The 27,155-nt window shown below is 41.0% G+C and overlaps 1 protein-coding gene and 1 long non-coding RNA gene across 6 annotated transcripts in view; one reads left to right on the top strand and one right to left on the bottom strand.

Annotated features, from left to right (window-relative positions):
- The window catches only part of LOC131829589 (uncharacterized), a 92,179-nt gene extending 77,099 nt beyond the window's left edge, over positions 1 to 15,080 (top strand). For both annotated transcript variants that reach the window (XR_009352923.1, XR_009352922.1), the window contains 3 exons: positions 10,101 to 10,152; positions 13,957 to 14,086; positions 14,728 to 15,080. This is a non-coding gene — a long non-coding RNA (uncharacterized LOC131829589). The remainder of the gene's footprint in view (positions 1 to 10,100; positions 10,153 to 13,956; positions 14,087 to 14,727) is intronic.
- The window catches only part of ITPRID1 (ITPR interacting domain containing 1), a 109,142-nt gene continuing 91,121 nt past the window's right edge, over positions 9,135 to 27,155 (bottom strand). For all 4 annotated transcript variants that reach the window (XM_059171498.1, XM_059171497.1, XM_059171500.1 and 1 more), the window contains 5 exons: positions 23,027 to 23,109; positions 21,358 to 22,635; positions 15,635 to 15,762; positions 14,763 to 14,874; positions 9,135 to 14,286 (listed from right to left, as the gene is read on the bottom strand). In XM_059171498.1, the coding sequence (XP_059027481.1) occupies positions 13,981 to 14,286; positions 14,763 to 14,874; positions 15,635 to 15,762; positions 21,358 to 22,635; positions 23,027 to 23,109 (1,907 nt within the window). In that variant the 3' untranslated portion in view covers positions 9,135 to 13,980. The remainder of the gene's footprint in view (positions 14,287 to 14,762; positions 14,875 to 15,634; positions 15,763 to 21,357; positions 22,636 to 23,026; positions 23,110 to 27,155) is intronic.

Genomic DNA, 27,155 nt, shown 5'->3' with positions numbered 1-27,155 from the left:
TTATTTGCCATCCATATGTTATTTTATTTGAGGTATTTGTCTGAATCTTATGGTTGGCTTTTTGTTTTGTTTTGTTTTATTTTCCCCAACTGGGCTGTTTTCTAATTGGGTCATGGCAGTGCTTAACATATTTTGAATGCCAGCTCTTTATTAGATATGTATTTTCTAAATATTTCCTCCCCATCTACACATGTCTTCATCTTCTTTCTTCTTTCTAGAATTTATTTTTATTTTTTCAATTTCTTTTTAGATGGACCCTGGTATTATTCTCTCTCTCTTTCTAACAGTCAACTTTATTTTTTAGGTACATTGTTGACTTATGGAAAAATTGTGAAGATGGTACAGAAAGTTCTTCCTCTATGTCTGAACCCAGCTTCCCCTATTATTAACAGTTTCCATTAGCTTGGTGCATTTCTTTCTTTCCTTTTTTTTTAGTTTGTCGGTAATTTTTTCATTGGTGAGAGTTTAGAAAATTTCACCTTTATGACTCAACTAACGAACCAATGTTGATACATTATTACAAACCAAAGTCATTACTTTATTCAGAAGTCTACATTTTTATTTCCTTGGTGTTTACCTGATGTTATTTTTTGGATCCAGCATCCCATTCAGCGTAGCATGTTATAGTTGGTCCTCAGTCTTTTGGTAGGTTCCTCTTGGCTGTGACAATTTCCAAGTTTCTTTGTTTTGATGTCTTTGACGTTTTGAAAAGTACTGGTCAGATATTTTGTAGAATTCCCTTGAACTGACATTTTTCTAATGTTTTCCTCGTGATTGGGCTGGGGTTATATGTTCTTAGAAAGAAGACCATGGAAGTGAAATGTCACTTTCATGATATCATTTAAGGATATATAATATCAAACACATATTATCACTGCCAAGGCTGCCCTTAATCTCCTGGCTAAGACAGTATGTGTCAGGTTTTTTATGTCAAGTTATTTCTTTTTCCTCTTTTCTGTACTGTGTTGTCTTGAAGGGTTTTACTGTGCACACCCCACAGTCGCACATGAGGGAGTTAAATAAAGTCCACCTCCTTGAGAATGGAGTGTCTACTTACATTATCTGAAATTCTTCTGCATGGGTGTATTATCTTTTCTTCCCATTTATTTATTCATTCTAATCATTTACTTAGGTTGATGTGAACTTGTGGGTATTTATTTTATAGTTAGAGTTACAATCAAGATGACTTTATTTATTTGGTTGCTCAAATTGGTCTATCTTTTGCCACTGAGATCTTTTTCAATTGGTCCATTGTTCCTTTGACACATCCCCTGCAATCAGAATGTTTTTGAACACTTGCTTACTTTCTGGCATCTCAAGATGCTCCAGGCTAATCTTATCTATTTCCTGCCTCAGTCCTAGAATCAGCCATTTCTCTAAGCAGTCCTCTTTTCTTTCATTGGAGAATGATGTTAGGATCTAAGGTCTCTATGCTTGGTGTGATTGTTGCTATTGGAATGCTTCTAAGTCCTTTTCGCTGATTAGGCATGAAGACATGTATGTTTGCACCTATGTTTGTAAAGGATATTGATCAGATTAATTTTTTTCTTGGCATATCTTTTTAAAAATTTTGATATCAGGTTATAAAACCAATACACAAAATTAATAAACTTCATATAAACAACAACAACAACAAAACCCAAAAATCATTTCCCTCTCAAGCTCTGTCACAAGAGAGACAAGGTGGGCGGTTGTCTCTCCGTGAATTTTGAGTTTCTTGTTTGCCCTGTGATCTCAGCTCTCTGAGAAGCTTACAAAAATTACAATTTTTATCTGGCTTTCCTCATTGTTAAGGGATTTTTTTTGTTTTTGTTTTTGGTATGTATTTATTTAGCATTCTAGGAAGAAGGGAATCTCTCAAAAATCAATCCCTAATGTAGCTAGTTGGTTCTGAATTCAGACATTTCATGGGGAAATGAGTCGCAATCCATGGAATAAGTTCACATTCCCAGTCTTTACTCTTATTCTTGAGACTAGAGCAGAGGTTTGAATGTTTTGGGGGCACTCTGGGATACAGAGCTAGTCTGCATAATGTAGACTAGAACAGAAGGTGGATCCTGGGGTGACATCAACATCTGTAGCTAAGGGATGTAATTTCTTAAAAAAAAATTAGAATTCTCATGGAGAAGTTTTGAGAAGGTGCGAGAAAAAGTCAAATCCTGAGGGCAGGTGAGCCAGGACATCATCTGGTAGGCATAACGCAAAAAGACCTCCTAAGAAGTCCTTAACTTGTGAGATTAGGAGAAAAGTAAAATTTGGCATGCATGTTTAAAATAATTTCCCTATAAATCTAATTCCTTAGAGATTACTTATACCAATAGTTCTCAAACCTGTGTACACATTAAAATTACTCCGAGTATGGGCACCTGGGTGGCTCAGTGGGATAAAGCCTCTGCCTTCGGCTCAGGTCATGATTCCAGGGTCCTGGGCCCGAGCCCCATATTGGGCTCTCTGCTCACAGGGAGCCTGCTTCCTCCTCTCTCTCTGCCTGCCTCTCTGCCTACTTGTGCTGTCAAATAAATAAATAAAATCTTTTAAAAAAAATTACTCCTAGTATTTTTATAAAATGCCGGTCCTTGGTTCCCATCCTGGACCAATTATATAAACATGTCTGGGTGTTTTTTTCTAGGCAATGGTAGCTTTTTGAAAACCTCAGAACATTTTAATGGACAGTCATATTGAGAGTCACTGACTAGATGTTTTACTATAATCTGAAAAGCCAATATAGACATGAGGTCCTAAAGGTAAAGGAAACCTGTCCATACTGCTTTGAAGCAGGCCCCTGGAAGAGAGTGAGTTTACAATAAGGGGAATTCAGGTAGCAAGTTCCAGGTGCTAGAGAAGCAAGTGGGGGCCTAGAGTGGAGAAAAAAAATCTTTGACATAGATTATAGAATATGGAGTGAGGTTCATTACCTGCAACCAAGAGGAATCTCCTCCTATTTAGAGGGAGCTGTAACCATGAAGGAAGAGTTAGAATACTGTAACTCAGGTTACACTCACTTTATTAAAGACTTGCCATATGTCCTATTATCTTTTTCTTGACTTCTCCACTGTCTAGTGAAAATGATGATCCTGGGCTCAGAAACCTTGCTGTAGATAGGGAGGTTTTGAAAGGTCTAAGCAAGGAAGTAACATGGACAGCTTATTGGCTGTATGTGTTTTCCTCCCTAAACTAAAAATTCCTTGATGGGTTAGACTGCCTTATTTATGTATATCCAATATCTGTAGATACATGATTAGTTAATTTTCCTGTCCATTTACTCATCAAAGTCTTTATGAACTTGTTATGTTTCAGGCAGTGGTTTAGGCCTGTGGATAAAATATGGAGTAGGCAGACTAGTCTTTCCCCCATGAATCTTACATTCTAGTAAGGGAGATAGTCACTGAACAAGATAGTTATTGAACAAGTAAATGAATACAAATCCAGATAGTAAATGTTATGAAGAAAACAAAGTAGGTTAAATGTACAGAGCATATATAGAGATATTTGCAGAAAGAACCCCTATTTTGGATAGGGCTAGTTAGGGAAGCCTTTCTGAAGACATCTGAAGATCTGCATGAAAAAGTACCACCTATATGAATGTCTGGGGAAAGTGGGATAGCAAATGCAAAGAGGAAACAGCAAAGGAATTTCCCTGGAAGTGAGAGTGCCCTTAATATGTTCACGCATAGGCAAGACAATCCATGAAATTGAATCACAGTGAGAAAGGGAGAGAGTGGCATGAAATAAACTCTTGGACATATGCAAGACTGGGTCATGTAGAGCACTGCAGATCTTGGCAAGGAGCTGACATTTAATTATAAATATACAGAAAAACTTTTGGAAATTCTTATTCAGGGGAGCAAAGTACCTGATTTTTCTTTAAGGAACTACTCTGGCCATTGGGTGGCAAGTGAATAACATAAAGAAAGAACAAAATATCATTAGGACACTCTCTTATGAGCATAAACGTCTTGGTTAGGTGAGGTAGATTGAGTGTTCCAAGGCACAGGATGGAAAAATATTCCATTCAGCCATATCTCTGGGACATCATCATGATCTAAAAGGACTCAATTAATCTCTTTGAAGGGAAAAGTTCCTCTGAGATGCAATTCCTGTTGGATGATGTCCCATGCTGTTGGCAAGAGTCTATAAAACGCCGTCTCAGACACAGTAATCCAGGAGGACCCAGGCACTGCATCTTAATTGCTGTCATCATAAACAGTTGCATCTGGTTGCTGGAGTGCCAGACACATGAGTCCATGTTCCATACCTATGGTAACTGGAACATCATTTTCTATTATGTTCTATTTTGTTCTGACAGACAAATGATTAATTAGCACAATCAGCATCTCTCCTTGAAAATGGCCATGGATCAGTGTGTTCCTCTCCATCATGTAATTGAATCAGAGCCCACACACCTGTTTCCACTTCCTTTAAACAAACACCTGCCCAATAACCAACACAAAGCAATATTAAATCTCAACCTGTCTTGTGCATAAGTACATCTTTCAACTTGACCTAATCAATGCTGAAAGCTATGAAAACATGGGTCTCAGAGAAGACTGCTGCCTGATCCTCACATGTAATCAGACCGTCTGCAGCTCTGACCCCATTCAGGGGGCTGCGTGACAGAGCTAGCCATGGCTATATTGTGGAACGATTCAGAGTTTGGCTCTAAGGTCAGAGCAGCCTAGGGTCATACTTGGTTTTCCAGTTGTGTGACATTGAGCAAGTCACTTAACCCCTATAAGTCTCTGTTTCCTCATCTATAAACTGGGGATAATGGAGTTTTTAACAAATGTTTGTTGTTTTTCTACATGTAAATCATGCATACAAAATTTTAACATTTTAGCACATAGTAAACAACTGTTGTTAGCATTATTTACTATAATAAAAGAATATGAAGAACAATTATATTGGCAAATTTTAGTTCTGGTTAAGATGGAGTAGATGCATGCCCCTCTAGCTTTTCTGCAGATGACAACAAAAAATCCTAAACAGAATACATAAAACACCATCTGAGGACTCTGAAAGATATATAGTAACAAGTTAACTGGGGAGGAGACTAAAAAACTCAAAGATCACCTATGGAGAAGAATTTCTGTTTCTTCTTTCCTCCCATATTTCCTGGCATAAATTCCAGGGTAACCTGAATCTTGAAACTGTGCAGTAGGTGTTATTAGAAATTGTTGCGAGAAAAATTCTCCCTCTTAGGCTATAAAGTTAGGAAAGGAGCCCCTGGGAAAGAGAGATCATTACCTATTCAAGCTCTATTTGAGATGTGTCAGAGTGATGAAGTGGCATTCCCATGGTAGTGGCAAGAGCAGCGACAGTGGAGGTGGTATAGCAAAAACAGCTACGGCAGCGTGTGGTTTGAAGACTCTTTCCTCTTGCTACTTTGCTCTGAGGTAGATCTAGTTTCAGGAAGTTCCATAGAGTGCATTGATGCTAAAACAATGTTTTTGCAGGTAGAGCCATGAAAAGGAGCTCCTGGGAGTCAGTGAATATGGTGGCTTCACAGAAGGGAGGTAGCTGGAGAAAGGGATCCTTTAAATCTCTATATACAAAGTCTTGGGCTCATCACAAGTTGTACATGCATAGAACTTGATCATAAACAACAGAGCAAATGCTCTGAGAGCTGAACTGTAGTGTAGACCACTACCCAGGTTTTTAGACTGAGCCCTGAAAGGTGCATGCACAGGGTAGGCCAGATATTACAGAAAGGTTGTAAATACTAAATTGAAACTGAGCTACAGTGTGCAAGTGGGTAAGGACTGTGGTCTGAACATAGCTAGGTTGGTTGCCTACTAAAGCAAACAAACAAAACAAAATAAGACACTCCCCATAAATTTTTTATCCAAAGTTAAACGCAGAACCCAGAGTTTCCTAGCATAATAGGAAAATGTCTGGGATACAATCCAAAATTACTCGACATACAAAGAAACCAAGGAAAAAAGTAATCAACAAGCACAAATTCTGAGATGACCCAGATGTGGGAATTATTGAACAAAGTTTTTCAAGAGCCTCTTATAATGATATACATAGAATAAGGCTGAACCTCTTGAAAATGGAAAGGTAGAAAATCTCAGGCAAAAAACAGAAATGATATCAAGAACCAAATGGAAAATTTGAATGGATAGATACTATAATAGAAATAGAAAGTCCACTGTAGAGCCACCAAAGCAGAATGGAGATGAGAAAGAAAAGAATCAATAAACTTGATGGTAGATCAATAAAGATTACCCAATCTGTAAAACTAGAAGAAAAAAAGTTTGATAAAATATACACAGAGTCTCAAAGAACCGTGGGACAGTATCAGAGCTTCTTACTTGACTGTTATTGTAATCCTGGAAGGTGAGGAGAAAGAAATGGTGCAGAAATTTATTTGAAGAGATAATGGCTGAAAATTTTCCAGATTTTATAAAGGAACATATATTTGCAGATGCAAGAAGTTTGTCAAACTTAAGATAAGATAAACTTGAAGAAAGCCATGCCCTGACTCATCATAAAGAACAGAAACTAAAAGCAAAAAATCTTGAAAAGGCCAGATGAAAACAACACATAAGGAATCAGTAATTCAAATGAAGGAAGCTTTCTCATCAGAAATCATGAAGGCAAAGCAAAAAAATGGAAAAGGAAATAGTGGAATAACATTTTAAACTGTTGTAAGAAAAATAACTATCTATGCATATTTCCATGCCCACTAAAAGTATCACTCAGGAAATTTAGTTCCGGGATCAGTTCCTATATATTAAAATATGTTTATTTTTTCACCAAATGCCCCTATCATGTTCTGATTACAGTTCTCTGTAGAAGCAATTTCAGAAAAATAAGGACTCAACCTCTCACTTTAAGAAATTTACTGTAAAGTCTGGGGAAAGGTGGAAATGTGAGCAATTAAGTGCGATGCAGAGTTTGGAATTAAGGTTGGAGTCCATCGAGGGGACTCTGGAGACACAAAGGACAACATGTGAACCAGGTATAGTTTTAACAGGAGATTATGCTGAATATTCAAAGATATGTCGCAATGCTGGACACATAAAGTGTGTCTTAAATCATATTAACTACAGACTTATAAAATAGTCCCCCTTATCTTCAGATTTAAAAAGAAAAACACAGAGATCCTGTGACTGGTACATTGTCATCAACAAATAAGCAATTATTGAAGGATAATAGGAATTTTAAAAAGTGCACATACAATTTAAGAATTGTTGTCATTCACTCCCATTTTCTTGGTGAAGCACTGAGTTCTTGGAGTACTCAAAGGGAAAATTCTTCAGTGTGATTCTAATAAGAAATCATCTCCAATGTGGAGGGCTCTTCTTTTACTTAACATGGGGCAGAATCAGAAGGGCACATCTCATACTAAACTTCTGGTCTACTAAAACTACCATGTTTTAAAATTAGACTACTAGAGACTGAGTTTAGATAGAGAAAGGTGCCATAAGTTTAGGTAAAGAAAGGTGGCATCCATATTTTGCCTTCTGCTTATACTCTGAATTTTCAAAAAAAAAAAAAAGCAATTTGACATCATTTTTAGTAACCCATAATCCCTCAAATTATGGCTGCTCTTCGTTGTTTTAATTACAGTTTGAAATTAGATTTGCAACCCACCAACCCACAATAAAACACTTTGAAGCTTTTCTTCTCAAAGAGAAACTACTTTCTATCTTTATTTTTTTTTAAGATTTTATTTATTTATTTGACAGAGAGAAATCACAAGTAGATGGAGAGGCAGGCAGAGAGAGAGAGAGAGGGAAGCAGGCTCCCTGCTAAGCAGAGAGCCCGATGTGGGACTCCATCCCAGGACCCTGAGATCATGACCTGAGCCAAAGGCAGCGGCTTAACCCACTGAGCCACCCAGGCGCCCCTACTTTCTATCTTTAAACTCTGCACAAATGTCCCATTTTATTTGACTAGTGTTGTACTATAGAAATGGATGACTTTCTTAACAAAGAAAAAACAGTTTAATAGAGCAGCTTTTCATGTCATTAGGAAGTCGTCTGATCTTATTTTTTTCCTCAACAGAATTATTTCCTTTTGAAGACAAAATAACTCTGGTCTTGCAGACAAAAATCCACATATACAGTAATACCTGTTAAAATCTAATGGGACACTTTTCTGAGAAATATTTATCTTTGGACAAAAAAATATATTTGCTTAGACAAATCTATACAAATCTATGCTGTGGTTCAAAGCAGCCTTCAAGGTTTCATCTTTTTGTCTCCATCATGCAACCTGGGTCTTCACTCATGCATAGCAAAACCAAGGAAAATACGTGACTTGAGTTCCCAATATTGTTTCTCAAGTCAGTCTTCTCTATTCAAAGCTCTGGCTTTGAATACAGAGATGGCATCTGGATAGAATGAAATTAATACAGGGAAGCGACCCTAGTCCTTTGATATAGAAGGGGTTAAGCTGTTCCCTTTCCAAATTCTAAATTTGATAATAAACAGGTAGTATGGTTTTACTTTTTCCTTCTTGTTCATTGAAACAAAATTGCTCCAACACTGAATTGGGTTTCAGAATTAAAGAGATTTTTGTTTTAACTTCCTACAAATATTTATTGCAATAATCTCCTCTGTTTTTCAAGTACATGGCCTGTGTTTTCCTGAATATAGTCAACTTGAATACAGACAACTTTCAAAGAAAGAGAATTTAAGATCTTGGGACTTGATGATAGAACAGAAAGATGCCCCAGAAAATCATTCAGAGGCTGCAAAGGGGTTCTAGCCATTATTCCTGTCAGTGGGACAAGTAGTAGTAAGCTAAGAGTTTTTAGGATGCTAGGTTCTTGAGGATTCCTATGTGGTGGATGCCATTTCCTTGTATGAAAGCAACTCGGAGCCTGTATCTGATTGTAAGAGTCCTGTGTGATTAGCATAGTACAGTGCTTTTCAAACTTTTCTATAGTAAGATGATTTTTTTTTTTAAAGAAAAATCTCTGCTGAAGCCCACTATGTAATGTAGTCAGGAGCAGGGCTATTCTGGTTGATTTGGACCCATCAGTGGGCTCCCCATAAGCCCCAAATCTTGGCAGAGCCATAAACGGGAACCACTGGCAAAGCAGGGAAGCAGAGAGTCAACTCAGTTTCCTATTAGTTTCCATAACTTTTTGAGCACGTGTGTGTGTGTGTGTGTGTGTGTGTGTGTGTGTGTGTGTATTCATTCTTGCCTTTCAGGATGGTTGTGAAGAAAAGTGGTAATGCACATACAATGTCTAACCCAATACCTTGCATGGAAGTAGGTATTAAGGAGTTTCCTCTCTTCTTGTTATTATTGTCATCAGAATCTTAATCATACTGAACCATACTCGGTATGGAATCCTACTGAACCATATTCCAATGAACCATATTGCACTCGTTCTAAAGGGCTACATATGTATTCACTCTGATAATTTATAGATGGTGACACTGAGGCTTGGGGATTAAGAAGTTTACCCAACACAGATAATAAGTAGAAGAGTTGGGTTTAAGCTTCAGACCCTGGATTTAACTCCAGAGCTTAAGCTCCTACCCCCAGCATGCAGTTGCTTCTTAATAAAGCACAAGATTCAGTGTGTGCTTATGAGGTCAGCCCCTCCGTATCTTAGCTTCCTCATCGTTCAGATGGGGAATACTTCCTTTAGCACTGTGAGACTCAAATGAGGTAAAGTTTGTCACAGGCAAAGACTCCTATTTTTGTGTAAACAAATGGTGACCTGCATGGTCTGTCCATCGGTTTTATCCAGTTTGATTATATAAACTGGTAACAACCAAATCTTCATTTCCATCTATTTGTGTGGAAGCAACTCAGGTAAAAAACACCTCTGAACTTCGTCAAAATACATCTGGACTCCAAAGTGGAATCTTATTTAGCTTTAAGCTAGGTTCTCAGAAGAAAAATTTTCCGAGCCTAGGGGTGCCTGGGGGGGCTCAGTTGGTTGAGTGGTTAAGCACTGGACTCTTGGTTTCAGCTGAGGTTGCATCTTTGTCTGGGGGTTGTGGGATCAAGCCCTGCATTGGGCTTCACACTCAGCAGGGAGTCTGCTGCTCCCTTTCCCTCTGCCCTTCCCCCTGCTCTTTCTCTTTCTCTCAGATGAATAAATAATCTTAAAAACATTTTCTTTTTCCAAGCCTAGTGAGCAGTTTTGCTGTGAACCTACGTTTGAGAACAAGAGATTGCAAGGTAAGTGCTTAGTATGGGACATTGTTTGTGTATCACCTTGAATAAAGAGGCCAGCAAGGGATACCTGAAGGTTCAAGGTGGAAGGCATTTACTTTGCTTCAACATTCATTCCATAACCGTAATGTTTTATGATATTTTAGGTTGAGTACATTGATATTGGAGTGAAACACTGTAACTGCTATAAATAGTATGATATGCACATGAATTTTAGAAGCTTATTTATGGAAAAGGTGGAAGAATGCAAGGGGAGATCATAAGGTCAGAGTATTTGAGTTACCTAAATGCGTGTTGTAGATTCCATCCTTGAGAAACTTGCTTCATATCCTCATGTACTCTAAATAATACTCAAAAAACCCAGTTTTACATTTATATTTAATATTTATGCCATAAAAGAAATTTGTCTAATTGTTCACCTTTCTAGAATGTTTGTGCTGTGTCCTAGTGGTGGAAGAACTATATACATTTAGAAGACTACTTACATATCCATAATTTTTGTAATGGGCTATTTTATATAGACATTTTCCTCCAAGAGAAGGAAGGTGTTAAATAGAAGAAACAAATAATCCTTACCCTGACCTACTGAATCAAATATGTGTATTTAATCTGGTTTGTCAAATTTGGAATAGGACTTCTGGGAAAGGAAGGAAAACAGAACAAAGTCATCTGTTTACCACTTCTTTATCCATAAAGATGAAATGTAAGAACTGATGAGCAAGGTAGAAGTCAATGCTAAAAAAAATAGAAATGAAGTCCACACATCATTTTTCTTTCTCTTTTCTCCCAGTTTCCTAATTCAATGGTTGTCAATGAATCATGAAAGACTTCTTTAGCTAAGAGGGGTGGTATAGAAAGAAAAATGGGAAATAAAAGAGAGTCCTTAGAAAACAACAGGAACAGTTGAATTGTAAGGTAGCCTTTTCATCCAGAGCAACAATTTTAACTGCATATTAGAATAATTTGGGGAGCTGTTAAAATTTGTGGGTAGCTGGATCCCATCCCTGGGGATTCTTGTTTAATTGATCTGGGGTGGGGTTTCAATGTCAGTATTTTTTAAATCTCCCCAGTGAGTCTAAAGGGTATTCAGAATAGAGAACCCCTGGGGACACTAGCAGTTACTTCATGGATCACCAGGTGGCCTGGGCTTCTAGAGGTTTCATGTTTATGAGAAGAAGGACATGAACTACAGAAGATGGCATTTGGAAGTAGTGTTGGCAATCAGGTCATGATGGGCCGAAGACAGCAAAAGTTCTGGGTTGATGGGCAGCTCTCTACATCTTGGTTCCCCTTTGGTGCTCTTTGTTGGAGAGTTTGGAGAATAAACAAGGAAATGCCATGAGATGTTTAGTGATCCTTAGAGATTCCAGATGCTACCCTTCATCTGAAGGCAATGGGTCTTTTTTGCCTCCCCCTTCACTTCTGAAGTCATCTCCAGAAATTATGGCAAATTTTTCAAAGTCTACATTGGAGATAAATGGAGATAAACAAGGATGCCTAGCATCTGACCCAGGGAAAGAGTAAAAAATTTTAAAAGTTTAGAAAGGGAAAAAATTTGGGGGGTACCATATACATACATCATGTACATATGCACATATATATGTAGTATATCAGGAGCCAAGTTGGGGCTGGAAGCTGAACCATGCTGCAGGAGCCAAAAGAGGGATGTAGTCCAGGGAAATGAAGCAGCAGGATGCAGGAGGGGGCATAGAGCTTATTTGGGGCAAGACTGCTCTGGGCAGGATGATCCTGGGACTTCTCTCTAGTTCTCTAGGATAGCCTAAAAGAACTCCCTGGCTACTCACCCTAGGCCAGGGTAATATGACCCAAGTGATGACCTAGGGAGACCACTTTGGCAGAGGCCAGTATAGCTCAGAGAGAAGGAAGCTAGAGGCAATTAGAAGGCCCCTCAGTTGGGTGTTCACCAGGTAGTAGGTTCTGAGGGAGCTTGTGGGAATGACACTGTAGCAGTCCCCTCAGCGTTGATGTGATCTTTGATTCTGAGGCAAGAGGATGAAGGAGGACTAGGAGACAACATGAATTTGTGGTTCTGAGTCAACACGTCAAGGAGAACGATAATGCCGTGGACAGAAAGTATCAGGAAGATGAACCGATTCTGGGAATTGACAGGATCAGGTTGGAGGCTGAGTGAGACAGACAGGCCAGTCTTCCAAGTGCAAATATGTTATAGAGAGTAGAGAATGCGGGGCAGGAATTCTGGAGAGGGCAGGAACTGGAGACGGGTGCCTGTAGATTGCACATATTGGGGAAATTGGTGTGGAGAGAGAAAGAAATAGAGAATTAAGGATGCAAGGGGAGTGTTCCCAGTCTGAGAAAGGGCCGTCAACAGAGGAAACTGGAATGGTCCAGAGGGTAGGAGGGTTCCCCTGAAGCCAAAGGGTTTTCAAAAAGCAAGGAGGATGAAGGATGAAACAGGCCAAGAGGCCCAATCTTAGCTGGTAGTGGCTAGTTTCCAAAGAAACTTCCTTGCTAGGAAGTGACCTCCACTGGCCCATCTCCTACACGTTATAACTTCTCTCAAGGGACTACTTTTTCCATGAAGTTCTTCTGACTGTTCCATTCTTCTTTCATTCCTCATTTCTTAGAACTTCTCCAGGGCTTTAAGACTGCCAGTGCATCCCACGTTTCAGTGTGGGGGGTGGGGGGCGGTTCCCAAGCTTCCCCAGCTGCATGGAAGCAACTCAACACTTTGCTTCTTACCGCAGGGATTACACCAACAGCCTCGTCCCTGGGAGCGCTGCCTAGCTGCATGTCCCCAACCACATGCTCCCCACAGGCAGTCAGTGGGATTTTTAAATGTAAACCAGACTATCTGACAATCCTACTTAAAGCCTGTAATGGCTTCCACAAGGAAGAAGGATCCTGGTTCTCAGATCCCCATACAGTCAGCCTATGGACATCCTCGCCCTCCACGCTCCCATCATTCATGTGCTCAGCAACTTCAGCTGGTTCTGCCTCAGGGCCTTTAAACTTTCCATTCCTTCTGCTTTCAAGGTTCTTCCCTCAGAATTTCACATGGCTTCCTCTTCCACACCATCCAGATTTTAGCCAAATAGCCTCCTTTCAGCAAGGCCCTGCCCGTCACCCTCAGGAATTCTGTACGCTTCTCTTCCACACCACCCCCTAGTGTTCACATGCTGTCTTCTCCATGGTATTTGTCAATGTTGAAGTTATCTTGTTGGTTGTTCTTTTCTCCGCTCTCCATCCCGCTCTTTATGAGTCGAATGTCTGTCTTGTTTACAACTGTCTCTAGCGTTCGAGGATCTCCTGGGTCATGGTGGGAGCTTCTTCAATGCTTTCAGGGACCGACGGCCTCAAGCCATTGGACAGGCTGGCCCTTCTGAGCCCTGGATTTTCTTTCCCTCTTCTGATGTCACTTCCTCAACCAGGCACTCCTGACAGCTTAATCTTAGTCAGATTCCCTGCTATGTTCTCTTTCACAAAACCCTGTAATTTCCCTCAAATCTCTTTCACAGTTTTCAAATCCATATGTCTTTATGTGTCCACATTCTATCTTACCCAGTAGACTGTATGTTTCTGCAGGGCAAAGACTATCATTTATATCTAGAGATATGTACACATATTTTGGCCCCCATGTATTCCCTGTGCCAGCCACATAGTAGGTGCTCACTTATTATGTATTGAATAAATACTGAAATATTGAGTTTCTCCTGGGTTGAAACACAGAGTAGAATATTTTTAAAAATAGCTGGAGCAGGTTGACCAGACACTTCTGGGGGGCAATTTAGATTTTCTTATCTGGCTGGAATGTGCTCTTACACTTTGCAGGAAGATCATCAAAACCACTCTGATCTAGAGGAAGACATTTGTACCCTTATCTCCAATAGGACAATTTGACAAAGGGGCTGGGCCTGACTCTGCCCCAGCTGGAGGAGACATCCTGGTGCTGCTCTCCAAGGTGGGTGAAGAGAAGGCAGGTAAATGGGTCACCCTTGAGCTGAGAGTTTGCTGGCCATCTTGGGAAGGAAAGGCAACCCGGGGGGCCATGGCTGGGTGGATTTTAGCACATGAAGACTGGCCATTCTTTTCTGCTGTCCAGTAACAGTCATGCAGGTTTGGATAGTGTTCAGTTTGTTCCTCTGTGAGAAGCTCAAAGTGCTAAATAGAAAATAAGAACAAAAAGAGTGGGCAGCTTACCATATTTGCACCAAACAGTTAAGCCAGACTTGTGGGAAAGGTGCTCCTGGGTGGGGAATTCTCTAGAGTGGGCTCTTTGAGCTGGCAGCAAATTCTGGCAGTGGCTAAGCCAAGTCAAAAGTTGTGTTTCTTATTCTCATTGGGAAAATGGCCAATAATAATAATAATAATTATTATTATTATTAATAGGTATTGCTTATTTACAGGGCAGGAGGAAAGATTGGCATAGCAATTAGACGACCTGAGTTCTAAACCTCAACTGCCATCAACTAGCCATGTGGCCTTGAGCAAAGGCTTCACTTTCTTTATACTTAAAATGAAGGTGTTGGCACATAATCCTATAATCTGAAAGGATCGCACAATCGGGTTTCTGATCTAACACATCCCTCCGGTGGTCTGCAGGATGGAGTCAAGTGTCACCCTCCACCGCCCCGTACCAACAGAATCTCATCTTTGATCTGCTGAGCCCGGTCTCCAAACTGAAACGCCAGCTCCTCCACCTGCTGCTGCAGAGCCCAGCGGAGAGTCTGCAGCTGTTTGGCCTCCTGCCTGCAGTTAAAGAACAGAGATTGACCACATTTCCCATCATCTCCAAGCTCCAAGATCATTCCTCCATCGTCCCTCTCAAAAGGTAGGTCACTCCTCTGACATCTCTTACAAGGGACTGTCACCTTCTTTATTTGTATCAGATACGGTATATCTCCAGGGCAGGTGTTCTTTCTTTTTTAAATAAATCGATTGCAGAATAATTTGTATACCCAGCGTTTACCTATTTTAACAGTCCAATGCAATGATTTTTTAATAAATTTGCCAAGTTGCATCAGTCACCACTGGTCAGTTTGGGATAGATTCCATCTGCCCAATAAAAACTTCCATGCCCCTTTACAGTTAATCCCTATTTCCATCTCTCAGGCCCAGGCAGCAGCTAATCTACGTTTGGGACATAAGCTTTTCAGCTATGTGAAAATAATGCAGATTTCCAAAACTCTAATAACCTCCAACACTTACATTTGCATAAGTCCCATTCACATCAATGGAAGATACCCTGCTGGCTATCCCCCATTTTCTCAGCTGACTGCCCATCTTCTGACCTCAAATAGCCTTGGCCTTAAAGAGTAAGTGTTCTATCTCACAAATCTCTCTCACAGATTCCTACTGCGAAAGCAAGAACAAGAGCAGGAAAGCCAAGGAAAGGGACTCATTTCTCATTAGTCCTGCTCCTGGGTGCTCATCTGTCCTGCCCTGATTACTTTTCCTTGCTTCAGGTGTGTGGGCTCTACTTACTTTTATGACTCTCTTCGATAATTACCTTTCCTCCTCTGTCATGTCCCTGCAAAAGAGTGCCTGCTGTCCTGTAAGGTGTTGTTCAATTTCCTCCAAATGCTCCTGGAAGCTCTGGCACACCATCTTCATCATTTCCATCTCCTGGACTGTGCACTGAGAACAATTAGAAAGAGCTGAAAAGGAAGTCCTTTCTGATTCACAGTAAGACCTCCCGATGGTGGAGTCTGCCTGCCCCGCCAGGGCTCCCTTGTCTGCAGTGAAGCCCCATCACTAAGGCAAGGGAAGGAATAGATGGAAAGCCCAGCCTCTGGCTTCTCCAGGTGAGCAGAGGCAATATTTGCCTGGGACAGAAGGGCAGCAGTTGGTTGTTGATTGGCTCTTGGAGACATTATATCCCGGAGACAGGACGGCTGTCTGAAGAACTAGGTGATGTCAGGGTACAAGTACACAGATAAGGAAATCAGGGGGAAAGTGTCGGAGAGATGGCTTGTGCTTAGGAAAGCTGAGTCCTGTTAAATCTTGTTTAACGTGGGCATTGAATATTGCCTCACTCTGAATCTCAATAACGTTGAACACATCTGTTCCAATGCTATGTGTTTGATTAGAGAAAGTCTGCTTAGAATAATATATATATATATCAGTCTTAGCCCTGCTTAACCACAGTCCCTGATGGTGAAATTGGCAAGATTTCACCATGTGGCTAACAAGCTCACCCAGAATAAGGGAGGCATCAGTTAGGCATCCTACTCTCTTTGTGAATTGGAATCTAGAATTAAACTCTGTCTATGCTCCCCATCCTGCTCCTTATTTTTCCTGATGTGAATGGTTCTTTATTTTTATTTTTTTAATTAACATATAATGTATTATTTGTTTCAGGGCTATAGGTCTGTGATTTATCAGCCTTTCACAATTCACAGCACTCACCATAACACATACCCTCCCCAATGTCCATCACTCAGCCACCCATCCCTCTCACCCGCCTCCCCTCCAGCAACCCTCATTTTTTTTCCTGAGAGTAAGAGTCTCTTAAGGTTTTTTCTCCTTCTCTGGTTTTGTCTTGTTTCATTTTTCCCTCCCTTCCTATGATCCTCTGTCTTGTTTCTCATATTCCTCATATTAGAGAGATCATCTGATAATTGTCTTTCTCTGATTGACTTATTTTGCTTAGCATAATACCCTCTAGTTCCAACCCCATCTTTGCAAATGGCAAGATTTCAGTTTTTTATTTGATGGCTGCATAGTATTCCATTGTATATCTACACCACATTTTCTTTATCCATTCATCTGTGAATCATTCTTTAAATTGTTCTTAAATTTCTCTGTGTGACTCTGCTTCTGCCGTGGTGTCCTAATTTATATATCTTCCTGAAGCCCCTAAGTCCAGTCCATTTGTTGATTGAACCCGATGATTTGCTGAGTTCTTACTAGATATCTGCCTTCTTTTCCAGCCCAGGTTGGATCATGCTTTGAACAGATGCATGAAGGTGACTGGGTGGTTCAGTCCCTTACGCATCTGATCCCAGGAGCCTGAGATCTCAGGAACCTGAGATCAAGTCCCATATGAGGGTCTCTGTTCTGCAGGGAGTCTGTTTCTCTCTCTGCCCCTCCCATCACTGATTCTCTAGCTCTGTCAAATAAATAAATAAATATAGATGCATGATCCAGAACCCCAACATCTCCACCCATCTGACTTTAAGCAACATTAATGCTTGTTAGACCCTAATGCTTTCTCTACCATTCTTATGGATTTGGCTCCCCTCCCCACCACCCAAAGTAGCATAGCAGAGGCTGTTCGTTGCCTGCTCACTGTCTTTTCCCCCTTTATTCACATGAAGAGACTTCTAATATCTTAGGGTAACAGTGTGTCTAACAAATGATATTTCCCAGCATCCCCTGCAGTAGGATGGCAATGAGATCAAAGTGGAAAACATGGGGTGGGGCTTCTGGAAAGTTCTTTAGAGGAAACTAGTTTTCATGGCAGCTGTCTTTCAACCTTATCTTCTTCTTCCTTCCATGGAGACCAGTCTTATAGCTGTGTTAATTCCTCTTAGCCCTGTTTTAAGGAAGTCCCAGATTTCTTACTTTTCTCCCCCAAACCCCATGGCCAAGATCCTTGGAGCTTCACTTCTACTTTTACTGAAATTGTCATAATAGAAATACTTTCCTGCAAGTGATGTTCTTATACCAAAAACTCCTCTTCATTTTGCTCTGAGAGTTTGGTTTGATTCTCTCCCCTAATTTTTATGTATGAATAACATATTTTACATGGCAAAACTCTCTAATTACTTTTGCTTCAGTGTGAGTGCATTTGAACCAGTTAGAGGAGTATTTGAAGTGTTATTGATGTTGGCAAGCATGCTTGAAAGGTGACTACAATTATGGCTATAAATAAATATAAATAAACAAGAAAAGATCTTCGAGACCATGAAGGGCTCATTTTATAGAGAGGTGTTCTGACACCGAATGGCAAGCTGACTTGTCCAAGGTCCAAAAGGACAGATTTCAAGCCTGAGTCATATCTTTTCTTCTCAAGATCTGAGTCACAGTAGTGTGCCTGGACACGGGGACAAGTTATTTGTCGCTTAGGACTGAGCTGCCTGAATGGTCCTAGTAGATTTCCTACAGACCGACCAAACTCTAGGGATGGAAATATGGTGCTCAAGTAGGCTGAGCATTAGAAACATTAAAGTTTACGCTTCATCTAGTTATTCTGGGGTAATTCTTTGTGATTGGAAGGTCCAGGGGTCTGGGATTCAGGAGTACTGATAGCTGGCCTAGAAGGTGTGAGGTGGAAGATTCTGAAACACTGCCATCTTCTGGTCATTTGGAAGTACTAAAAGTACATTTCAGTTGTAGAACAGGTATGTAGTTTTCAGAAAAAAGGAAACACTAGGCAAGCAAAAAAAAAAAAAAAAAAAAAAAAAAAAAGGCTGTTTGGAACTCTTTCTTCCAATGTAAGTGCTGGGTTATAACCCAAAGTCAATTCAAGGTCTACTTGACTGACCCAAGTCCATTAAAACAAACTTTAATAGTAAGAGCAATACCATGAGAAAACATTGAAACGTCACTTTTGAATTGGTTCATCTTAATTTTTAAGCTGTGTATGCTTTTTACCTAAATCTAAATTGTGAACATTATAAAAGACTTTTCTAATATCCAAAAATCTAATTTCAGATGTTCTTATTTTCTTGTATGAAAGTATTTTTTTAATCACTAAATTATTATGAAGAATTCACATATACATAAGAATTAATCCTAGGGGCATCTGGGTGGCTCAGTGGGTTAAGCCTCTGCCTTCAGCTCAGGTCATGATCTCAGGGTCCTGGAATTGAGCCCCACATCAGGCTCTCTGCTCAGCGGGGAGCCTGCTTCCCCCTCACTCTCTGCCTGCCGCTCTGCCTACTTGTGATCTCTGTCTGTCAAATAAATAAATAAAATCTTCAAAAGAAAAAAGAATTAATCCTATCAACAAACCATGGTGACCCACAAGACCACCAAAATAACATTTACCGGTAAGTCAAGTGCATCTCTGCACTGTTATGCACTCCTCTGTAAGGGGAGGTGATGAGAATGTTTTTCTGAGTCTTTTACCTAAACTTGCTCTTCCTTTCAACACCTGCTTGGAACGGGTGGTAGATAGTATCTATCCCTGCCTATAATCTTCACTTGGTCCAAATTCATTTTCCAGATTTTTTTTTATAAATAATTTGTGTAACCCTAGTTAGCAGTTGGCATCTGATTAAGAGATATTTTTCTCCAGAATATTATTTGGGCCTTACAAACCCAGGCTCACTCACCACAGACACCTTTTCTCTCTGTTCCTGAGTATGTTCTTTGGCTTAAGTAGCCTGCTCTTGTGTGCAAATGCAATCCCCCATTTTCACTTGCTTTTCTGCTGGTCTCTGTGTGCCTGTGTGTGCACCTGCCCACAAGTACAATAATGCACATGTAAAAAGACTGTTTTCTTTGAGTGTATGTTTGTGGTTCCTCAAATCTAAGTAAGGAGAAATGCATTGTCATCTAATAAAACCTGAGACAGTATATATTTCAGGGTGTATAATCTCAGATCAATTCGATTCCAAATGCCCGAAACCTTGCAATTTGAAAAATGATGAGTAAATCACTTATCTTTCATTGATTCTCTTTCTATGTTTCTATAACATTTATGCAGATTTCTAGATGTTGCAGGGCTAGGTAGTAATTGCCTGGTCTTTCACATAATCACTTTCTCATGTTGCCATTACACTTCTTCGGATTTAGATATTTTAAAGCTAGATGCATCATTGCCTGGAGTATGTTGTCCAAGAATCTGGTGTCAGCTAAATCTGAATTTGCATATGACTTAACCACTTATTAGTAGAGGAAGTTGGAAACTTATACTCTCTTGATTCTAGGTTCCTCATTTGTAAAAGAGGGAGGACTTGGAATATATATGAGGGACTCAGGATTTATGGTATGGGTGAAAATGAGGGTTATGCAACATATGGTAAATAAAGTGATTAGCATAGGCACCCAATAAATATTTGTGGAATTAAAAGAATGGGAAGGTAACCCGTCAGGCCTCAAACAGTAGGTGCTTAATAAATAACAGTTGCCTTCCACTTTCCTTTGAACAGCTGTAGCCCTATATTATGTGTGCCACCTTTCTGGTTTTTTTTTTTTTTTTTTCATTTTAAATACAGGTGATTTCGTGTGTGATGCTCTTAATTTTTTAAAGAAGAAAAGCCTAGATCATTTCTCACCTTGAGAATCAAGGAAGAGGAAACATGGGAAGGACTCACTAAATGCTTATTGATTTATCGGGGGCTGAACAGGTTGGGGGTCAGGCAGTTTTCAGTAAACTCAATGTCCACTTTTAAATGAACTCACCCACGATGGAGCAGGAGTCCCTCCATTTGACATGGAGCTTCTAGAGAAGCTCTAGATTCAAGAGCTGAACAATAATAAAATAATGATAAAAATGAGTAAGAAAAACAGGAGCCATTCAATGAGCATTTTCTGGGGCCTTGTGTGGGCTGGGCACTGGGCTGAGCGTCTGTGCATGCTGAGTGCTTTACAAGCTTTCTCTCGCTTAATCCTAAAACAATCCTGTGTCTGTGACATTAAGAGTCTCCCTATTTTGCAATGCAGGAACTAGAATCAAGAGAGATGTAATAACGGCTTGTGCAAGTTTATTCAGCTAAGTGAATTTAAGACAGAATTGTTCAGTTAGACTGAACTGGAGATGAGGTACAGATGCGTTAATATTTATAACCTTACATGTGAACTTATTGTTCTATACCCCTCTGTCATATGAGGATTAATAATGAAATTTGTCTTCTTACTTCCGGAGGGGATTGGATGCATCAGATAAGAAAAAATTTGTGAGAGGGGAGCCTGGATGGTTCAGTGGGTTAAGCCACTGCCTTTGGCTCCAGTCATGATCTCAGGGTCCTGGGATCCCCCCACCCCCGCCGCATCAGGCTCTTTGCTTAGCAGGGAGCCTGCTTCCCCCCTCCCTGCCTGCTTCTCTGCCTCCTTGTGATCTCTCTGTCAAATAAATAAGTACAATCCTTAAAAAAAAAAAAAAAAAAAGAAAGAAATTGTGAGAATATGTGGTAAGCTGTAAAGCACTCTACAGATATTCATCATGATTTGAGATGGAAGGGTTTGCCCTGAGAGCTCACATTCGGGAGGCCTGAACATTCTCCCTGAGGTGGTGTTGCTCCAGCGGCCTTCCGCTCTGTCTTGGCAGAGAGGAATACTTACAGAGCACAGCTCCTTCACTGTGGTGTCCTGAAGGACGCTCAAAGTCTTCATGAACTGGGCTTCCAGATGGTGATGGGAGCACAGGCAGTGTCTACAGGCTGAAGACACAGGGCTGGGGCTCTGCCTCTCTGAATGGCAGTGGGGCTGGTGATGACAGCAGACACAGCTGTGGGTGGGTTCAGCGTGGCAGATGCCCGGTGGGCAGATATAAGGGAAGCCTGTGTCCAGAGAGACAGATTTGGTGAGGCGCCGGGCCTTGTTACTCTGCCCTGAACAGCAGTGACAGGGTCTAAGCTCACGTATATCGGCCTGAACAGAAACATCACGGCACTGTCTTGATTTTGTCTCCAGTCCTGGTTCTGCTGTGGGAGCAAGGTCACCCATGGTGCATTCTAAAGCTGTTCCTTTAGAATCAGTCCCCAAAGCCCCAGCATTCAGAGCAGCTGATGCCAGGTTGGAGGACATCTGGATTGTCACCGACTTGGAACCAGCAGCATTTGAGTCAGCGTTTGGAGGAAACTTTCCCCTCTCAGATTCTGCCCGATGTGGTATTTGACCCAAAGCATGACATACTGGCTTTGCGTGGGGAGTATCTCCAGCAGGTTTGTCAAGGTGGGGAATGAACTTCGCAGATGTTTGAATAAGGTCAACTGTATAGGACGTGACATTGCTGGGTCTCGGGACATGCTGTTGTGGGCTCTCTCCTGTCACTGAGGTACTATTGGTGTTAGGACAGGTTGCCTCAGCGCCTACATGACGCTTGTCATGAGCAGGATCAGCTCCCCGTGGTCTTCGGGACTTGCAGTGGTGCCTTTGCACGGATGTTTCCTCAGCTCCCTCAAGCTTCAGAAACCCATCCTTGGCTTCAGTGCTATGGGGTAGCCTAAACCCCAGAGGACAGTCCCACCTGGAGTTAGCTGGACCCACCAGGGCCTCAGTTCCAGTTTGGGGCCTGGGAAAGTCCTGCCTTGGATGGCTGTCTTTCCTTGGGTGTTCTCCCCCTCTGGGGGTCCCGTCAAGGGCTGTATATGGGGTCAATGGCTCTGGAGGCTTCTCCATATCCTCAAACAGAGACTCTTCCTCCACTGTAGATGTTGAGGCCTTTTCTTCCATGACACTCCAGTCTTGATTTGAAAAGGCTGTGTTCACCATACTCTTGGAATCAGATTCATCTGACTCTCGCTGGCAGTCCTGGGGTGGCACTAAGCACTGGCTCTGATCCCTTGGCTCTCTACATCCATTCTCAACAGGACTCTGGCTGCTTGGCAAGGAAGGCATCTGTGTGAGAAATCAGGATAAAAGCAAATGGGTCAGGACGGTGGGGAAGGGATTGGTTTAAGATGCGCTTGTGTCTGTCCCTTGTCATTACCCAACTTAGGGGTCCGGAAATAAAAGTTACAAACTCAGGCTTCCGTGAGGTCACACTTTAACTAAGCTCTTCCGTCTATGCAGCTCGCTTCCTTGTTTGGTAAAATCAAAAGAAAATAAAAAGGAAAGGAATGCTAAGCTTTCTGGCACCTTGTTTAGTGTGACTCCAATCCCCCGCCCCTTGGGTACCTGTGGTGCATGTCTTCAACGGGCTGGCTGCCCTTCCCAAATATGGCAGTGTGGTGGGCTTTCTGTTTATCTTTCCTTCTACTCCAATTCCAACCCACCAGTGGCCCTCTACCTGCAAGGAGAATGGTTCCAGGGGGTCGTCCAGGAATCCGCTGCTGTCAGACTGGCAGCTGTTTTCTCTGTTCACTATGGCACCTGTGGAAAGAAGTCACGAGGCCTGGGGTCAGTGAAGGGAAGTGGGGTGTCAGAAGGACTGAGATCAAACCCTCTCTGTGCCAGACAGGCCGAAGATCCTCAATAAATGCCCAATGCATGGAAATAGAGATGAGTGGGAGAATTCTAAGGGTCTATTTTCTTGATTGTCAGAGGGTCCAGGTAAAACTGTGTCACTGGTTTCCTGATACAAGGAGTAAAACACAAAATAAAGGAGAAAGGATGACCATCTCTTAAGACAAAATAGCAAATGATTGCAGATGCGTCTTTAATAAGGGGAAGAGAATCCAGAAGGAAATGCATAGCCCTTAAATGCCATGCTGACAATACAATAAAAAACAAAGTGTATATATCTCTGTATGTATTTTGCAATGAACTGAATATTATGCACACACACACCCCCCAATCATACATTGAAATCCTAACTCCCATGGTAATGGTATTAGGAGGTGGGGCCTTCAGGGAGTGACAGATAAGGAGAGCAGAGCTCTCATTCGTGGGGTTACTACTTTGCAAAATACCTTAAAAGAAGCCCCGGAGAGGAGAACTCCCTTGCCCCTTCTACCATGTAAGAACACAGTGAGAAGATGACCATCTGTGGACCAGGAAGTGGTTTCTCATGAGACACTGAAACTGCCAGCACCTTGACCTTGAACTTCTAGCCTCCAGAACTGTGAAAAATAAATTCCTATTGTTCATAAGCCACCCTGTCTGTAGTATTCTGTTACAGCAGCTCTGCCTAAGACATATATATTCTTTTTTTTTTTAAACTAAATGTTAGATAAGAACCTTACTAGCTTCATCTGCACTCTATATGACTATAAGGCCATGTTCATGTTTTAGACTGCTTCTCCTGTCATTGCAAAAGGCTGGAAGGAGCAAAGAAAGAACTACATGAAGTGAGGGCAGGTAACAATTCTGTAAATATGAGCCTCTGGAAATTCTAAATCTATCTGAACTTTTACCATAGATATTGTGTTATATTAGCAGGGGTGGGGGATATGGGTGGCTACTCGAGGATGAACCTGCTAAAGATTAAATTGGAAGATTTTTTTTTCTCTTACCTAAGGAGAAATACTTTATGGGCTAGAAGATGAAGTTGCCTGGGAGGAGAGTGTTTGGAGTGTAGCCCTTCTTCTACAAGAAGTAGAAAGAATATCCTTGGGCATGTGGTTGGCTCAGTCAGTTAAGCGTCTGCTTTCGGCTTAGGTCATGATCCCAGGGTCCTGGGATTGAGACCTGCATCAGGCTCCCTGCTTAGTGGGGAGTCTGCTTCTCCCTCTCCTTCTGACTGCAGCTCCCCAACCTCTCTCTTTCCCACTTGCTCTCTCTCTCTCATCATTTCTCTCTCTGTATCAAATAAAAATAAAAGGATATAAATTTCAACAGCTGAATCCTAGACACATGGAAGAAATTTGAGAAAACAATGTCTTTGATCTTGTTATCACCTCTCTTACTATATAGAGAAGGGTAAAATATGGAAAATATTGACTGGTCATCGACCTAAAGAAGACTTCCTCTTCTGACGAGCTGAAGTAATAAGAACTAGATTTTCCTCCCACCTGAAACAACTGAAAAACTGGACAAAGTATATGAAAAACAGTTTCAAGAACATGGACATCAGGCAATTAAAAATGGGTGTCCCTGAGATGTAGGAGCAAATAATGCGAGCTGTATAATCACCCAGCTTCCTGCCTTGAGATAGTTTATAGGCTGTGGTGTAGCGAGGGAGGGCAGACTCAGGCAGCACCCGGCAGATTCTCTGAGTTGAAGAGACAAAATGAAGAGTCTGGAATGACTGAGCCAGCTAGAGTTTTCAGGGAAGAGTGGGAGAGAGGAGAGATCTTCACAGAGAGAAGTCACAGAAACCCTCCTGAGTATTTAGCTGGGGGCTGAACTGCACATGTGTGTGAGGAAACACCACAGGCTGGGGAAAGAATCACTGGAAAGGCTTAGAAGACACAGTGCCTAGGAGTCCCCCGGCTGGGAATAGTGCAATCTTCCATCAGCCAGACTCCCAAACCTCACAATTCCCAGAGCACTGGTGGGGCAGAGTACTCATAGGTGTCTTGCTTTAGGATTGAGGAATGATTAGGCCTAGAATGAGCATTTCCCCCACACCACATATCTTAAAAGTGAGACTTGAAAGAACTTGAAAGGACAAAGTGACTCAACTATGTCCCAGACCTAAGCTCAAGCGCATTTATAGAAATAAAATAATATCTAGCCTCCACAAGGTAAAATCTATAATATCTGGCATCTAACAAAGAACACCAGGCATGTAAAGAAGCAAAAAAAATATGACCCATAGTGGGGGGAAAAAAAAAACCCAGTCATCTGAAACCAATCTAGAACTGACAATGTTAGAATTCACAAAAAAGGACTTTAAAACAATCACTATGGCTATAGTCCATATGTTTAAGAAGCTAGAGGAGAGATTAACTATGTTAAGAGGAGACTGCTAGATATAAAAAATACTCAAATTAAAATTCTAGAGATGAAAACACTATGTCTCAGGCAAAATTTATACTGGATAGGATTAACAGCATTTTAGGAATTGTAGAAGAAAAAATAGTGAAACTGAAGACATGACAGTAGAAACTACCCCAAATCAAAAACAGAGATTCAAGAAAAAAAAATTAAAAAAAAATAAAAAGAACATCAGTGAGCTGTGGGACACGTCACGTAGCTGAACATATAGGTCCCTGGAATATCCCAAAGAGGACGGGAAACACTGGAAGAAATTTTTGAAGAAAAGTTTGTTGCAAGATGTTCGACAAACCCCAAGCACAAGAAATATGAAGAAAATTATACCAAGGCACATCAGAATGAAATTGTCCAACACCAATGATGAAGAAACATTTTAAAATCAGCTAGAGACAAAAAAGACACATTATACATAGGGAAACAAAGTCAAGGAAAGCAGTGAGTTTCTCACTGGAAATGATCCAGAGAGAAGACGGTGGGATGACATCTTAAAAGTACTGAAAGAAAAAAAGTGTCTGTAAGTTTGTTTGTTTAAAGATTTTATTTATTTATTTATTTATTTATTTTTGATAGAGAGAGAGACACAGCGAGAGAGGGAACACAAGCAGGGGGAGTGGGAGAGGGAGAAGAAGGCTTCCTGCCAAGCAGAGAGCCCATTGAGGGGTTTGATCCAGGACCCCGGGATCATGACCTGAGCCGAAGGCAGACGCTTAATGGCAGCAACCCCAGCTCCCCTGGGTAAGTTGCTGTTTTTGTTTTTTTTTATATTTATTTAGTTAGAGAGAAAGAGAGCTTGCACAGGGGATGGGGCAGAGGGAGAGAGAGAGAGAGAAAGAATCTCCAGCAGGCTCACTGATGAGTGCGGAGCTGATGCAGGGTTGGATTCCAGGACCTCGAGATCACAACCTGAGCTGAAATCAAGAGTCGGGTGCTTAACTGACCAAGCCATCCATGTGCCCTGGGTGTGGATACATTTTACAGATTTTTAAAAAATTCTCTAAATCTTTTAAAATAACAACAGACTATTTAAACAAAAAATAATAATACTGTAGTGTGAGGTTTATAACAAAGACTTAGAAGCATAAAAGAAAAAACCAGCCCCTTCCCCCCTGCAAAGAAAACACCTGTTATAAAATTGAGTAGTTTGTGTGGAAGTAACTCCCTGTGAGGTTTTCCTTTGACTATGATGTACAATCTTTATAGACGCTTTAGCCTGGCTAATAGAATACTTGTTTACTTGTTGTCAAAGGAAATAGTGTATACCCATTGTGTATTTATTATAGGAAGTTTACTTGTGTAACATTTATATAATATGATGTAATATTTAAGACTTCAGTGCTCTTGTTATAATGAGCTATAAAACTCTTCCAGCTCCTTTTAGAGTTAGAAAAAAATCACCTATTTTTCTTCTTATAACACCTATGGGTATGAAATCAGTGGTGATTATGGCAGAAACCTTTGAAATGGCCAGAGCAGAATATACAATATTTTTCTGGTACTCTACGAAGGGCTCTGGCCACTTCCGTTGGAACCCCTCCACT

Source organism: Mustela lutreola, chromosome 4 (genome assembly GCF_030435805.1).
Source record: "Mustela lutreola isolate mMusLut2 chromosome 4, mMusLut2.pri, whole genome shotgun sequence".
Taxonomy (NCBI): domain Eukaryota; kingdom Metazoa; phylum Chordata; class Mammalia; order Carnivora; family Mustelidae; genus Mustela; species Mustela lutreola.
Note: the sequence above shows the minus strand (reverse complement) of the source record. Positions and strands in the feature narration are given on the sequence as shown.